Genomic DNA, 14,983 nt, shown 5'->3' with positions numbered 1-14,983 from the left:
ATCTCAGATGCAGGGAAGGGGGTGTGGAATTACAAGCCAGAGTTTACTCTTTACCTCCCTCTCTCGATTTGCAGCCGGGGAAGTTAAGTCACCAACGGGGCGTCCTCGCCACGGGCTCGGACCGGGCAGAACAGTTGCAGACGTAGAGACACTCAGGCTGGTGGGACCCAGGAAGCCGGCAACGCCCGGGCTCTGCCTGTAGCTCCAAACCTGTAATAATAAGTGGGTGCGCCCCGCGACACCCGCCGCAACGCCTCCAGCCTAACATGGAAGAGGGTGAACTCGGCCTCGGCTTTACTTAGGTTTAGGACCTCCCCGCCCGTGTGGGGGCGTGTCTCCTCGGTTAGGGGCGGAGCGTTCCAGGCCGGGAGTAACCGCCGCGCCGCTAGGCGCAGGGACTGCTGGTGGGGGCGGGGTCTGGCGACTCCCGGTACCCACCCCGTTGCCAGGCGATAGGGGGAGGAGGCGGGGCCGAGAAGAAAGAGGAGCCACGATCGGCCCCACTAGCGCGCGCGTCGGAGGGGCGGCCGCGCAGCCGCCCTCCCTCTCTCCCGCCCCCCGTCCCGGGCCTCGCGCTCCGCCCCAAACCTGGAGCCCGAGCCGCGCATGCGTCGCGCGAGCTGCCGCCTCAGCCCCTCGTAGGGCTAGCGGCCGGGCTGCGCGTCGGGGACCGGTGGCACCGCGGCAGGAGCCGCCCAGGAGCAGGTGAACCGAGCGGCCTCGTGAGAGAGGCGCGGGAGGGCCGGCGCAGGAAGAAGGAGCGCCGCGTCCACCGCGGCTGAGAAAAATGGTGTTCGAGTCGGTGGTCGTGGACGTGTTGAACCGGTTCTTGGGGGACTATGTGGTGAACCTGGACACGTCCCAGCTCAGTCTGGGCATCTGGGCAGGTAACGAGAGCGCCGCTGCCCCTCTGTCTCGCCTCCCTCCCGGGCTCCTGTTGCCGGAGCCCGGCCCTGCCTTCTTGGGGCCTCGGGCCCCTTTGCTGCCACCTGCCGCCGCCCTCGTTGGGGTCAGATTACATGGAGAGGACTGTAGTTGCAGGGCCTCCGCCGGCGAGTTGTTTTTTTTGGCTGGAGGGGAGTGGGGTCTCTGGTGCGGGATGAAAAGGGCCCCCTTTTTCCGCGGAGGGGAGTCTCAGTGGATTCCCAAGGTCTGGAGTTCAAATTCCACGTACGCGCTCTTCTGCTCCTCGCGGTCGGGTTTCGGCTGTGCTGGGCGAGGGGCGGCCACGAGACACACCTGGGCTTGGTCTGGTCCCTGTCATTCCCCACCTTGGGTTGTGACGGAGGCCCCGGGCAGCCCACAGAGTGTCGCACGCCGCCTCGCACGTGAAAGCAGGCGCTGTGACCGAAAACGCCCTCTTCCTTGCTCGCGCGGCCTCAGGGCACGGCTAAACCGTGCTGGTTTCTCGACTCCCCTTTCCGGCCTCACCCCCTGGAGTCCCGGTGGCTCGCCTGCGTTCGGCTGATAACAGAGCGAAGACTCCTGTGCAGAATTACTCGAACGGTGGTTGTGTGTGCTCAGCTCACAACCTGACCCAGCTGTGTGTCATGCTCGTTAAGGCTTTGGGGTTTTGTGGGTCACAGTGAGTTACTGAATTTTTTAAGAAACTAGGTTCGCTGTGCAGCATCTCATCAGACCTACAAAAGACGGGAATGAATCTGTCCTTACGTTGCTTAAATGGGGAAGGACCGGCGCTTTACTTTCTGTCCGTTTATTCTGGTGCGCTTCCTTATTTGGAGTTTCATTTTTAGTCCTTCCACCGGATTTTGTATTATACCTTTATATTTTTAAACGCCCATTAGAAATTAGATTCCTTTTCTTTATGAAATACCTATCCCAGGCCAAAGCTAGGGTTAATTTTTTTTTTATTTTATTTTATTTTTTTGGGGGTACACCAGGTTCAATCAACTGTTTTTATACACATATCCCCATATTCCTTCCCTTCCTTGACGCCCCCCCTCGAGTCCCCCCCACCCTCCCTGCCCCAGTCCTCTAAGGCATCTTCCATCCTCGAGTTGTAGGGTTAATTTTTGTGTGTCTGAGTAGTATATATATATTTTAATTTTGCCATTCTTGAATATGCATACACTTGCTGCCTTCTTCTGAAGTACTTATTTATCTGAATATTTCTCCTTTGTGAAATAGTGTAGATAGGTAATTTAGTTTGATAAAGAAAACCTCTTGTTACTACTGTTGGTATCTAGTACCTTGATAGACAGTGGGATTACAAGAACTAAAGACATAAATGCTAGCTCAGCATCTCTGACTAGTACCAGAAATTTGCAGATCGTTTAATCTGTACTGCTTTTCATTTGCAAAGTAAAAATAATAAAACTTGTCTCCATCTACCTCAGTAGGAAGCCTTGAGAACATTTTGTGGTGCTTTGACCTATAGTGGAAAATTGCTTCTACATTCAAGGTGGAGGTTTGTGTCTGAGTGTGATTATTAACGGATTTGTTAATATAAAATTTTCATACGCTAAATTCACTCTTGTGATGTACAGTTCTATCAGTCTTGACAAATGCAAGGAAGCAAGTATCCACCATCACAATTTTGATACAGAAAAATTACATCAAGACCTTAAAATTCGCTCTGCTGCCCCTGTTTAGTCTCCCACCCAACCCCCACCCTTCCCCCTGGCAACTACTGATCTGTTTCTATCCCTACGGTTTTGCCTTTTCTAGAGTACCATATAAATGGAATTATGTGATATGTAGCTTTTAGGGTCTGATTTCTTACTTTCACTCCTTTCACTTATTATACAAAATGAATTTGAGAGGCATCCATGTGTTGCATGCATCAGTATTTCATTCCTGTATTTTTGAGTAATATTTTATTGTATTGATGTAGTATAAATGTTTATCTGTTCACCAGTTCAAGGACATTTCGGTTGCTGGTGATTATGAATAGAGCTACTATAAACATTCATGTATAAGTTTTTGTGTGGACATAAATTTTTATTTCTTTTTGGGATTTCACGGTCACATGGTAAGGGAATACATTATTTATATGAAACTATGGAACTGCTTTTCAAAGTGGCTGTACCATTTTGCTGTCTCACTAGCATTGTACGGGTGTTTCGTTGCTCTACACTCTCACTAGCACTTAGTATTGTCATTTAAAACACTTTTTTTAGCCCTTCTGATAGATATATTTTAATTTGTATTTCCTTAGTGATTAAGGGTGTTTAGTATATTTTCATGTTATTCTTTACTGTTTGTATATTTCTGTTGGTGAAGTGTTTGCTCATTTTAAACTGGATTGTTTATTTTTCTGTTGAGATTTAATTCACATACCTTTAAATTCACCCTTTTAAAATGTACAGTTGTTTTCCAATAGTCACAAAATTGTGCAATTGTCACCACTGTCTGATTCCAGAACATTTTCAACACTCTAAAAATAAATCTCATACCTATTAACAGTCACTCTACATTTATACCCTCCCTTTCTCTGGCAGCCACTAATCTACTTTCTTCCATGGATTTGCCAATTCTGGACATTTCATTTAAATGGAATCACAATATACATGGCCTCTTGTTTCTGGCTTTTTTCACTTAATATTATATTTTCAAGGTTCATTTATATTGTAGCATGTATCAGTATTTCATTCTTCTTTGTGACTAATAGTCCATTGTATGGATATAACTCATTTTGCTTATCCATTCATCTGTTGATGGACATTTAAGTTGTTATTTTTCCTTTTATGTGAACATTCATGTACAAAATTTTCATGGGCATATATTTTAAATTCTCTTGGGTATATACCCAGAAGTAGAATTTCTAAGTCATTTTGTAACTTTGTTTAGACTTTGTAAGGAACTTCCAAACTCTTTTCTAGAGTGTTTTCTATTGTTGAGTACCTTTTAAGGAACTTCCAAACTCTTTTCCAAAGCGTTTTCTTATTATTCAGTATTGAATGTTCTTTAAATATTATGGATATAAGTCCTTTGTAAGATATGTGATTTATAAATACTTTCTCCCAGTCTTTTCCAAGTCTGTCTTTTGCAAAACAAAAGTTTAAAATTTTGATCAATTCCAGTTTATCAAAACATTTTTGAGTCATGCTTTTTATGTCAGTTGTATCTATGAAATCTTTTCCTAACCTGAAGTCACAAAGATTTTCTCCTATGTTTTATTCCAGAAGTTTTATAATTTTATATTTTGCATTTTTGTAAATGTAAACTTTCTGATCCATTTTTGTATGAAGTGTAAAATAGGATGAAGGTTGAGGTTCCTTTGTTTGCATGTTGATATAGATACCCAGTTTTTCTAGCAGGAGTTGCTTAAAAGAATATCCATTCTCCATTGAATTATCTTTGCATGTTTGTAAAAAAAAAAAAAAAGAGTAGACTTTATATTGTGTGGGTTTATTTTTGAATTGTATCTGTTTCAACTGTCTTTATGTCCATCTTTTCACCAATACCATGCTCGTCTTGATAACTGTAGCTTTATAGTGTCTTGAAATTGGGTACTGTGATCCCTCTAATTTTGGTATTTACCACATTTTAACAATAACGTGTTAGTGTTTTATGTATCAAAGTTGGTTATATTTTCTTAAACGAAGCTTTGAGTAATAGCTCAAATTTTAAATTCTTGCAGAATTGAAAAAGCAATAGTTTTTGATAAAGTTAGAGGATTAAAAAAGTCTTTGAAAATTTCAGTGATAGAAACTAGGTGCTACATAGGAAAAATGTTAACATTATGGGCTTAATTTAAAAAAAAATTAATTTGGTTGCGCTGGGTCTCATTTGTGGCAGGTGGGCTCCTTAGTTGCGGCATGCAAACTCTTAGTTGCATCATGCATGTAGGATCTAGTTCCCTGACCAGGGATGGAACCCAGGTCTCCTGCATTGGGAGCACGGAGTCTTAACCACTGCGCCATCAGGGAAATCCCTGGATTTTAATATTTTATGGTCTAATGTCAGAAAGATCTATTAGGTTTTTTATTTATTTATTTTTTAAAATTTATTTATTGGCTGCATTGTGTCTTCATTGCTGCTCACAGGCTTTCTCTAGTTGCAGCAAGTGGGGGCTACTCTTCGTTGTGATATGTGGCTCCTCATTGTGGTGGCTTCTCCTGTTGTGGATCATGGGCTCTAGTGCATGGGCTTCAGTAGTTGCAGCACACGGGCTCAATTGTTGTGGCAGGCTTAGTTGCTCCGCGGCATGTGGGATCTTCCTGGAGCAGGGATCAAACCTGAGTCCCCTGCATTGGCAAGCGGACTCTTAACCACTGCGCCACCTAGGAAGTCCCTGTTAGTTTTAAATGTGTGCTTTTGCTAGGCTTCTGTGTAATAATCCAGCTAATTTCACTATGGGCATATGAATAGTATTAATTTTAGTGTACAGGAGTTAAATGGATGATTTCATATCTAATAATGGAAAGTTTGTTTCACAGATGGTTTTTTGAAAAGTAGAATTCATTTTTCGTTAGACACATTGTTATATATGAATGGGGTTTACAAAAACTAATTATAATGCAGCAGAACAGTACTACTATACTGGGTCCTGTACAGTATATAGACTGAATGCTGGAAACATCTATTTTGTGAAAGGAGAAAGAGGCATTGAGTTTTTTCGCAAACTCTTGGCAAATTCTGATGTTGGTAAAGTATACTTTAAAGTATACTTTAAAAAAACTTTTTATTTATTTATTTATTTATTGGCTATGTTGGGTCTTCGTTGCTGTGCACAGGCTTTCTCTAGTTGCGGTGAGCAGGAGCACCACTGTTTGTTGCGGTGTGTGGGCTTCTCGTTGCAGTGGCTTCTCTGGTTGTGGAGCTCGGGCTTTAGGCGCATGGGCTTCACTAGTTGCCACAAGTGGGCTCAATAGTTGTGGCGCACAGGCTTAGTTGCTCTGTGGCATGTGGGATCTTCCCGGCCCAGGGATCGAACCTGTGTTCCCTGCACTGGCAGGAGGATTCTTAACCACTGCACCACCAGGGAAATCCCCCAAATATACTTTTTATGCAGTGTTATTTACACCGTTCCACCCTTCCTGTGTATCATCTATTTAGGGAGGTGGTAGTATTGATACTTCATAGGCTCATCTGAGATTTGCCTCTCAACTTTGCTAAACCATCTAGCATTTAATATTTCCTTCAAGAGCTAGGCTGCATCAGAATCAGTTATACATGCTTGTTATAAATACAGATTTTTTTGGAACCACTTCCCAGATATTATAACTCTTTTACTAGAGTAGGACACCAAAAAAAAATTTTTTTTAAACAGACGACACAGGGGATTGTGATGCACAACTAGGTGCATTTTAAGGGCACTTTCAAGGCAAAAATACTAGAAATTTAGGGGCAGAATTAGTAGTAAGGACGGCTTGTATGATAGAATTATCATTTGTAACATAGAGCATACCTCTTAATCTTGTATTTTTCCTTCTTATCACTTTCTCTTTGTTTGCTCCAGAATTACAGTACTTGGGCAAATTAAAAAATTTTGTTATGCCTGACATCTTCATGTAACAATGGAAACTCAGATTTCTTCTTTTTTTAAAAATGAACTTGCCTATTTTGTTTCTGAAATATTAATCTCTCAGTTTTGTCTTTATATATAGTCTTATGTTAAGTGGCCTTTTATTGCCTACTCCCAGTATAACAGTAGCTCTATAGGAATATGAAGATTCAACCAGGGCACAGTTCCTGATTTTAAAAAGTCATTCTTCTGTGATAGGAATATACTGGGAAACCACACAAATGATTATCTAGTGGAATTACCAATTTTAATTCTTTAAATATTGTTTTTACTTTTATGTTCTTGTTACTGAACCAAACTTACATCCGCTTGCTGGCATGTAGTAAAGCCAATCTACTGACACTGGGTTGTGGGGAAAAAGTGCAGCATTTATTGCAGGGTGCCAAGCAAGGAGTTCAGGGTGGCTAGTGCTTAAAAGACCTGAATGCTCCAAAGGCTTTCAGGGAAAGATTTATAAAGACATGGTGAGGGAGGGGTTTGTGTGGTATGTGATCAGCTCATGGACATTCTTCTGATTGGTTTGTGGTGAGGTAATTGAGAGTCAGCATCATCCTTCTGGTTCCAGCTGGTCTGGGGTCTGTGTGCTTATGGGCAGCATACAGTTAACTTCTTCCACGTGGTGGGGGTTTCAGTATTTGTAAAATAGCTCAAAGGACATGGCTCAGAATATTGTCTATAGCCCTTGAGGAGGAATTAAAGGTCCTTGACTTTGTCAATGGCTAAGCTATTATTTTGTCTTGCTTCTCTGAGAAAATTCTTTATTCTTTGACTAAAGTTTTTCAATAGACAAAAGGCAGGTGGAGGACATGGGTGGGTGTCTATTCTGGGAAGGCCTCATGGGGTCCTGCCAGCTGCAGTCTAAGATACTTTCATAGAACTTTAGAGCTGAAAGGGAACATTTTATTATGACAACTAGTCAAACATACATCAGCATTACAAGATTTTACAGTCTATATCCATATACCCACAATCTAGATTCTACCATTACCTGGATATTAACAGCTTTATAGAGGTATAATTGACATATAGTAAAATGCACATATTTAAAGTCTACAATTTGATAAATCTTGACATATGTGTGGGAAACCATCATCATGATCAAGATGATGAACATATCTATCATGCCCAAAAGTTTCCTTGCCCATGCCCCCAGAGGCACCCATTGTTATTATTTTTTCTGCTATACATACCTCTGTTTCTGGTATGAGAGGTTTTTTTCAAGAATGCGTGTTGGATTTTGTAAAGTGATTTTTCTGTGTCTATTGATGTGATCATAGGATTTCTCTATGAGTTATAGGATTGCATTAATTGATTTTTGAATGTGGAACAAGCCTTTTATACCTGGAATTAATCCCACTTCACTGCAGTCTGTAATTATTTTTGTACATTGTTGGATGCAATTTTCTGATATTTTATTGAGGATTTTTGCATCTATCTTCATGAGAGATATCGGTCTATAGTTTTTCTTTCTTGTAATGTTTTCATCTGGTTTTTGGTTTTAGGGTAATACTGACCTTATAGATGAGTTAGAAGTGTTCATATGTTATCTGGAAGAGCTTGTAAGGAATTAGTATCATTTTTTTCCCTTAAATGTTTGGTCGAACATTAGTGAAACCATCTGGATGTTATGCTTTCAGTTTTGAAAGATTATTGTTGATTCTTTTTATAGATATAGGCCTATTTTAGGTGATTTTTTTCTTGTATGTGTTTTTGTACAATGTGTTTTTCAAGGAATTTATACATTTCATCTGTTATAACATTTGTGGGTGTGTTTATAATATTTCTTTACTAACCTTTTGATGTCCGTGGGATTAGTAGTGATGGCCCTTCCTTTCATTTCTGGTATTAGTAGTTTGTGTCTTTTCTCTTTCTTCTTTGGTAACTCTCTAGCTATGGTAACTGTTTTATTGATCTTTTCAAAGAACGAGATTTTGGTTTCATTGAAATCTCTATAGATTTTCTCTATTGAATTATATTGACTTCTGCTCTAATTCTTATTATTTCTTTTCATCTTACCTAGGATTTACTTTGCTCTTCTTTTTCTAGTTTTCTAAGGTGGAAGCCTAGATTATTGATTTCAGATCTTACTCTTTTTTTTTTAAAGATTTATTATTTATGTTTTTTTTTTTTTTGGCTGTGTCGGGTCTTTGTAGCTGCACAGGGGCTTTCTCTAGTTGTGGTGAGTGGGGGTTACTCAAATGCAATGCTCAGGTTTCTCATTGCAGTGGCTTCTCCTGTTGCAGAGCACAGGCTCTAGGAGCATAGGCTTCAGTACTTGTGGCACACGGGCTCAATAGTTGTGGCACATGGGCTCAATAGTTGTGGCTCATGGGCTCTAGAGCGCAAGCTCAGTAGCTGTGGCACATGGGCATAGTTGCTCCACGGCATGTGGGATCTTGTTGGAGCAGGGCTCAAACCTGTGTCCCCTCCATTGGCAGGTGGATTCCTAACCACTGCACCACCAGGGAAGCCCCTCCTTTTCTAATATATGTATTTGATGGTATAAATTTCCCTCTTAAGCCCTGCTTTTGCTGCATGTCACACATTTTGATGTCATATTTTATTTGATTCAGAATATTTTATGAATTTCTTTTGAGACTTCTTCTTTGATTTATATGTTACTTAAATCTGGTGTTTGTTAGTCTTCAGATATTTTGGCATTTTCCAGCTTTCTTCCAGAAATCATTACGATTTCTAGTTTAATTCCATTGTGATCTAAAAGCAAACTTTGTATGACTTCTGTTCCTTTACATTTGTTAAGGTATATTTTATGGTCCAGAGTGTGATTTATCTTGGTGACTGTTCTGTGTGAGCTTGGGAAGAATATGTATTCTGCTGTTGTTGGATGAAATGTTATATAAATTTGTCATATACCTTTATTTTTAATTTTTGTCTTTATATTTAGCATGGGTTTCTTGTTTTGGCATTTGTGACAACATGGATGGACCTTGAGAGTATTATGCTAAGTGAAATAAGTCAGATGGAGACAGACAAATGCCATATTTCACTCATGTGAAGTGAAAGAAATCAAAGACGATGACAGACAGATGGAGGGGCATATCATGTTCTTGGATTGGAAGAATCCACACAGTGAAAATGATTGTACTACCCAAAGCAATTTACAGATTCAGTGCAATGCCTATCAAATTACCAATGGCATTTTTCACAGAACTAGAACAAGAAATTTTACGATTTGTATGGAAATGCAAAAGACCCCAAATGGCCAAAGCAGTCTTGAGAAGGAAAGACGGAGCTGATGGAATCAGGCTCCCTGACTTCAAACTATACTACAGTGATCAAGACAGTATGGTACTGGCACAAAAATAGAAATATAGATCAATGGAACACAATAGAGAGCCTAGAGATAAACCCATGCACATATGGGCACGTTATCTTTGACAAAAGAGGCAAGAATATACAGTGGAAAAAAGCCTCTTCAATAAGTGGTGCTGGGAAAATTGGACAGCTACATGTAAAAGAATGAAATTAGAACACTTCCTAACACCATACACAAAAATAAACTCAAAATGGATTAAAGACCTAAATGTAAGGCCAGACACTATAAAAATCCTAGAGGAAAACATAGGCAGAACACTCTATGACATAAATCAAAGCAAGATCCTTTTGGATCCACCTCCTAGAATCATGGAAATAAAATCAAGAATAAACAAATGGGACCTCATGAAACTTAAAAGCTTTTGCACAGTGAAAGAAACCATAAATAAGACAAGAAGACAACCCTCAGAATGGGATAAAATACTTGCCAACAAAGCAACGGACAAACGATTAATCTCCAAAATATATAAGCAGCTCATGCAGCTTAATACCAAAAAAGCAAATAACCCAATCCACAAATGGACAGAAGACCTAAATAGGCATTTCTCCAAAGAAGACATGCAGATGGCTAACAAACACATGAAAAGATGCTCAGTATCACTCATCATTAGAGAAATACAAGTCAAAGCGACAGTGAGGTATCACTTCACACCAGTTAGAATGGCCATCATCAAAAAATCTAGAAACAGTAATTGTTGGAGAGGGTGTGGAGAAAAGGGAACCCTCCTGCACTGTTGGTGGGAATATAAATTGTTACAGCCACTATGGAAAACAGTATGGAGGTTCCTAAAAAAATTAAAAATAGGACTACCATATGACCCACCAATGCCACTACTGGGCATATATGCAGAGAAAACCATAATCCCAAAAGAAGCATGTACCACAGTGTTCATTGCAGCACTATTTACAATAGCCAGGACATGGAAGCAACCTAAATGCCCATCAACAGATGAATGGATAAAGAAGATTTGGCACATATATACAATGGAATATTACTCAGCCATAAAAAGGAATGAAATTGAGTTATTTGTAGTAAGGTGGATGGACCTAGAGTCTGTCATACAGAGCAAATTAAGCCAGAAAGAGAAAAACAAATACCGTATGCTAACTCATATATATGGAATCTAAAAAAATGGTACTGATGAACCCAGTGACAGGGCAAGAATAAAGACGCAGATGTAGAGAACGGACTTGAGGACACGGCAGGGGGGTGGGGGTGGGGTGGTGCGAAGGGGAAGCTGAGACAAAGTGAGAGAGTAGCACTGACATATATACACCACCAAATGTGAAATAGATAGATAGTGGGAAGCTGCTGCATAACACAGGGAGATCAATGGATAAAGAAGATGTGGTACATATACACAATGGAATACTACTCAGTGATAAAAAGGAACGAAATTGGGTCATTTGTAGAGACATGGATAGACCTAGAGACTGTCATACATAGTGAAGTAAGTCAGAGAAAAACAAATATTGTATATTAACGCATATATGCGGAATCTAGAAAAATGGAACAGATCAGTTAGTTTGCAAGGCAGAAATAGAGACACAAATGTAGAGACATGGACACCAAGGGGGGAAAATGGGGGTGGGGGCAGTTTGGGTGGGATGAATTGGGAGATTGGGATTGCCATATATTCAAATATTTCAAATATTTTGGGTATGTATAAAATAGGTGATTAATAAGAAAAAATATCAAATTGTACACTTTAAATATGTGCAGTTTATTGTATCCCAATTATATTTCAATAAAATTCTTTCTAAAATGAAAAAAAGAAACTTCTATAATGTTACAAACCAATGTTACTTCAATAAAAATAATTAAATTTAAAAATAAAGCAGGTTTCTTGTAGACAGCTTGTAGTTAGATTTGTTTTTTTATCTACTATGCCATGTCTCTGTCTTTTAATTAGTATATTGAGACCATTCACATTTAATTTAAAATGATTATTGGTATAGTTGGGTTAATGGATTTATATTTATCATATTTGTAGTTCTTTTTGTTGCATGTTTGCCTTTGCTTTTACAATCTCCCCCTCTTTTTCTGCCTTTCTCTGGTTTTAATTGAAAATTTCATATGATTTAGTTTTTTTCTTCTCTCCTAGAATATTAATTATACTTCTTAGGGTGTTTTCTTTCGTTGTTCTTTTTTATTTTGTTTGTTTGTTTTTAGTGATTGCCTTAAAATTGCAGTATACATTTAAAACTAATCTAGGTCCACTTTCAAATAACACTGTCCTGCTTCAGGGATAGTAGAGGTATCTTATAACAGTATTCCATTCCATTTCTTCTGCTGCTTTATAACATTGTTATTTTCACTTATCCACAAGCTGTACTCACTCAGTGTACTGTTGCTATTATTATTTAGAACAATTTTCTATTAGACCGTTAAGAATAAGGAAAATGAAAGGCTTAATTTTACCTTAATTTATTCCTTCTCTGATACTTTTGTAGGTCTGAGTTTCTGACCTGTATCATTTCCCTTTTCTGTGAAAACTTTTAACATTTCTTGCAAGGGAGGTCCACTGGCAACAAATTCTATCAGTTTTTATTTGAGAAAGACTTTATTTCTCTTTCACCCCCACCCCAATTACAAATTGTGGTTAAATACAGCATAAAATTTAACCTAACCACTTCTACGTATACAGGGGCATTAAGTGTATTCTCATTGTTATGTAACCATCACCACATCCATCTCTGGAACTCTTTTGTCTTGCAAAACTGAGGTACTGTACCTATTAAACAGTAACTACACGTTTTCCCTCCCTTGTACTTCTGGCAACCACCTTTCTATTTTTTGTCTCTATGAATTTGACTATTCTAGGTACCCCATGTAAGTTGTATTATACAATATTTGTTCTTTTGTGTCTTCAAAAGCACTTAGCATAATGTCTTCAAGGTTTATCTGTTAAAGTACATGTCAGAATTTCATAAATTTTGAAGGGTGAATTATGTCCCATTGTATGTATATACTACCTTTTGTTTCTCCATTCATCTGTCAATGGACACAGTGGTTGTTTCCACATTTTAGCTAACGTGAATAATGCTTTGGTAAACATAAGTGTACAGATGTTTCTTTGAGTCCCTGATTTCAAATATTTTGGGTATATACCCACAGGTGGAATTGCTGGGTCATATGGTAATTAATTTTTTGAGGGACCACGATACTACTTTCCATAGCAGTCACATTGTTTTACATTCCTACCAGTGGTGCACAAGGGTTCCAATTTCTCCACATCCTCATTAACATCATTACTTTGTTTTGTTGCTAGTAGCCAGCCTAATGGATGTGAGGTGCCATCTTATTATTGTCATTTTGATTTGCATTTCCTTATTGATTAGTGATTTTGAACATCTTTTCATGTGCTTTTTGGCCATTTGTATATTTTCTTTGGAAAAATGTTCAAGATTTTTGGCTATCCCTTAATTGGGTTGTTTGGTTTTTTTGTTGTTGAGCTGTAGGAGCTTTTTATATATTCTGAGTGTTGATCTTTTATCAGATACATGCCTTATAGCTATTTCCCCCATCCCATGTGTTGCCTTTTCAATGTTGATAGTGTCCTGTGATGTACAAAAGTTTTTAGTTTTGATGAAGTGCAAATCTTCTGTTTTTTATTGTTGTTGCTTTTGGTGTCATGTCCAAGAAATCATTGCCAAATCGAGGTTGTGCAACTTTTCACCTATGCTTTCTTTTACGAATTTTATAGTTTTAGGCCTGACATTTAAGTCTTTGATCCATTTTGAGTTAATGTTTGGATATAGTGTTGAAAAGACAAATTCCAAATTGAATGATCTTAGTAGCCTTGTCAGTAATCACTTGAGTATATATGTGAGGTTTTATTTCTGGGCTCTGTATTTGATTGGTTTAAGTTTTTGTGTTCCAGCAACATGCTGGGTTTTGTTTTGTTTTTGTTGAAATAGAGTTGATTTATAATATTGTGTGTTTCAGGCATATTGCATAGTGATTCATTATTTTTGCAGATTATATTCTGTTATAGGTTATTACAAGATAATGGGTAAAATTCCCTGTGCTGTATAGTAAATCCTTGTTTCATATCTGTTTTATATATAGCAATTTGTATATCTACATCCCATATCCCTAATTTGTCGCTTCTTCTCCCCTTTGGTAACCACAAGTTTGTTTTCTGTGTCTGTGAATCTGTTTCTGTTTTGTGTATACATTCATTTGTATTTTTAGGTTCCGTATATAAGTGATATCGTATAATATTTGTCTTTCTTTGAGTTTTTTCACTAAGCATAATATTTCTAGGTCCATCCTCGTTGCTGCAAATGGCCATATCACATTCTCTTTTATGGCTGAGTAATATTCCATTGTGTGTGTGTGTGTGTGTGTGTGAGAGACATCTTCTTAATCCAGTCGTCTATTGATGGGTATTTGGGTTGCTTCCCTGTCTTGACTATTGGAAATAGTGCTGCTGTGAACATTGGGGTGCATGTATATTTTCTAATTAGTGTTTTGGATATTTTTTAGATATATACTCAGGAGTAGAATTGCTTGGTCATCTGGTAGTTCTATTTTCCTTTTTTTTTTTTAAAGGGCATGACCTTTTTTTTTCCTCTTTTTAATTAATTAATTCATTTATTGGCTGTGTTGGGTCTTCGTTGCCGTGCATGGGCTTTCTCTAGTTGAGGCAAGCGGGGGCTACTCTTTGTTGCAGTGTGCTAGCTCCTCATTGCGGTGACTGCTCTTGTTGCCGAGCATGGGCTCTAGGCATGTGGCCTTCAGTAGTTGTGGCAGTGGGCTCAGTAGTTGTGGCTTGGGGGCTCTAGAGGTTAGGCTCAGTAGTTGTGGCAGGCGAGGTTAGGCTCAGTAGTTGTGGCAGGCGAGCTTAGTTGCTCCACGGCATGTGGGATCTTCCCAGACCAGGGATCGAACCCATGTCCTTTGCATTGGCAGACAGATTCTTAACCACTGAGCCACCAAGGAAGTCCCTATTTTCCATTTTTTGAGAAACCTTCATACTGTCTTCCACAGTGGCTGCACCGATTTACATTTCCATCAATAGTGTACGAGGGTTCCCTTTTCTCCACATCCTCTCCAGCATTTGTTATTTGTAGCCTTTTTGATGATAGCCATTCTGACAGGTGTGAAATGATATCTCATTGTGGTTTTGATTTGCATTTCTCTAATAATTA

At 39.1% G+C, this 14,983-nt stretch overlaps 1 protein-coding gene across 2 annotated transcripts in view; it reads left to right on the top strand.

The window, feature by feature from the left end:
- The first annotated feature begins 545 nt into the window (after positions 1-545).
- Positions 546-14,983, top strand: part of VPS13A (vacuolar protein sorting 13 homolog A) — a 261,903-nt gene continuing 247,465 nt past the window's right edge. The window contains exon 1 of one of the 2 annotated variants that reach the window (XM_057725286.1): positions 546-887. In XM_057725286.1, coding sequence (XP_057581269.1) covers positions 788-887 — 100 coding nt within the window. In that variant the 5' untranslated portion in view covers positions 546-787. The remainder of the gene's footprint in view (positions 888-14,983) is intronic. The other variant, XM_057725285.1, reaches the window with a different exon arrangement.

This window comes from Hippopotamus amphibius, chromosome 2, assembly GCF_030028045.1.
Source record: "Hippopotamus amphibius kiboko isolate mHipAmp2 chromosome 2, mHipAmp2.hap2, whole genome shotgun sequence".
NCBI classification, from domain to species: domain Eukaryota; kingdom Metazoa; phylum Chordata; class Mammalia; order Artiodactyla; family Hippopotamidae; genus Hippopotamus; species Hippopotamus amphibius.
Note: the sequence above shows the minus strand (reverse complement) of the source record. Positions and strands in the feature narration are given on the sequence as shown.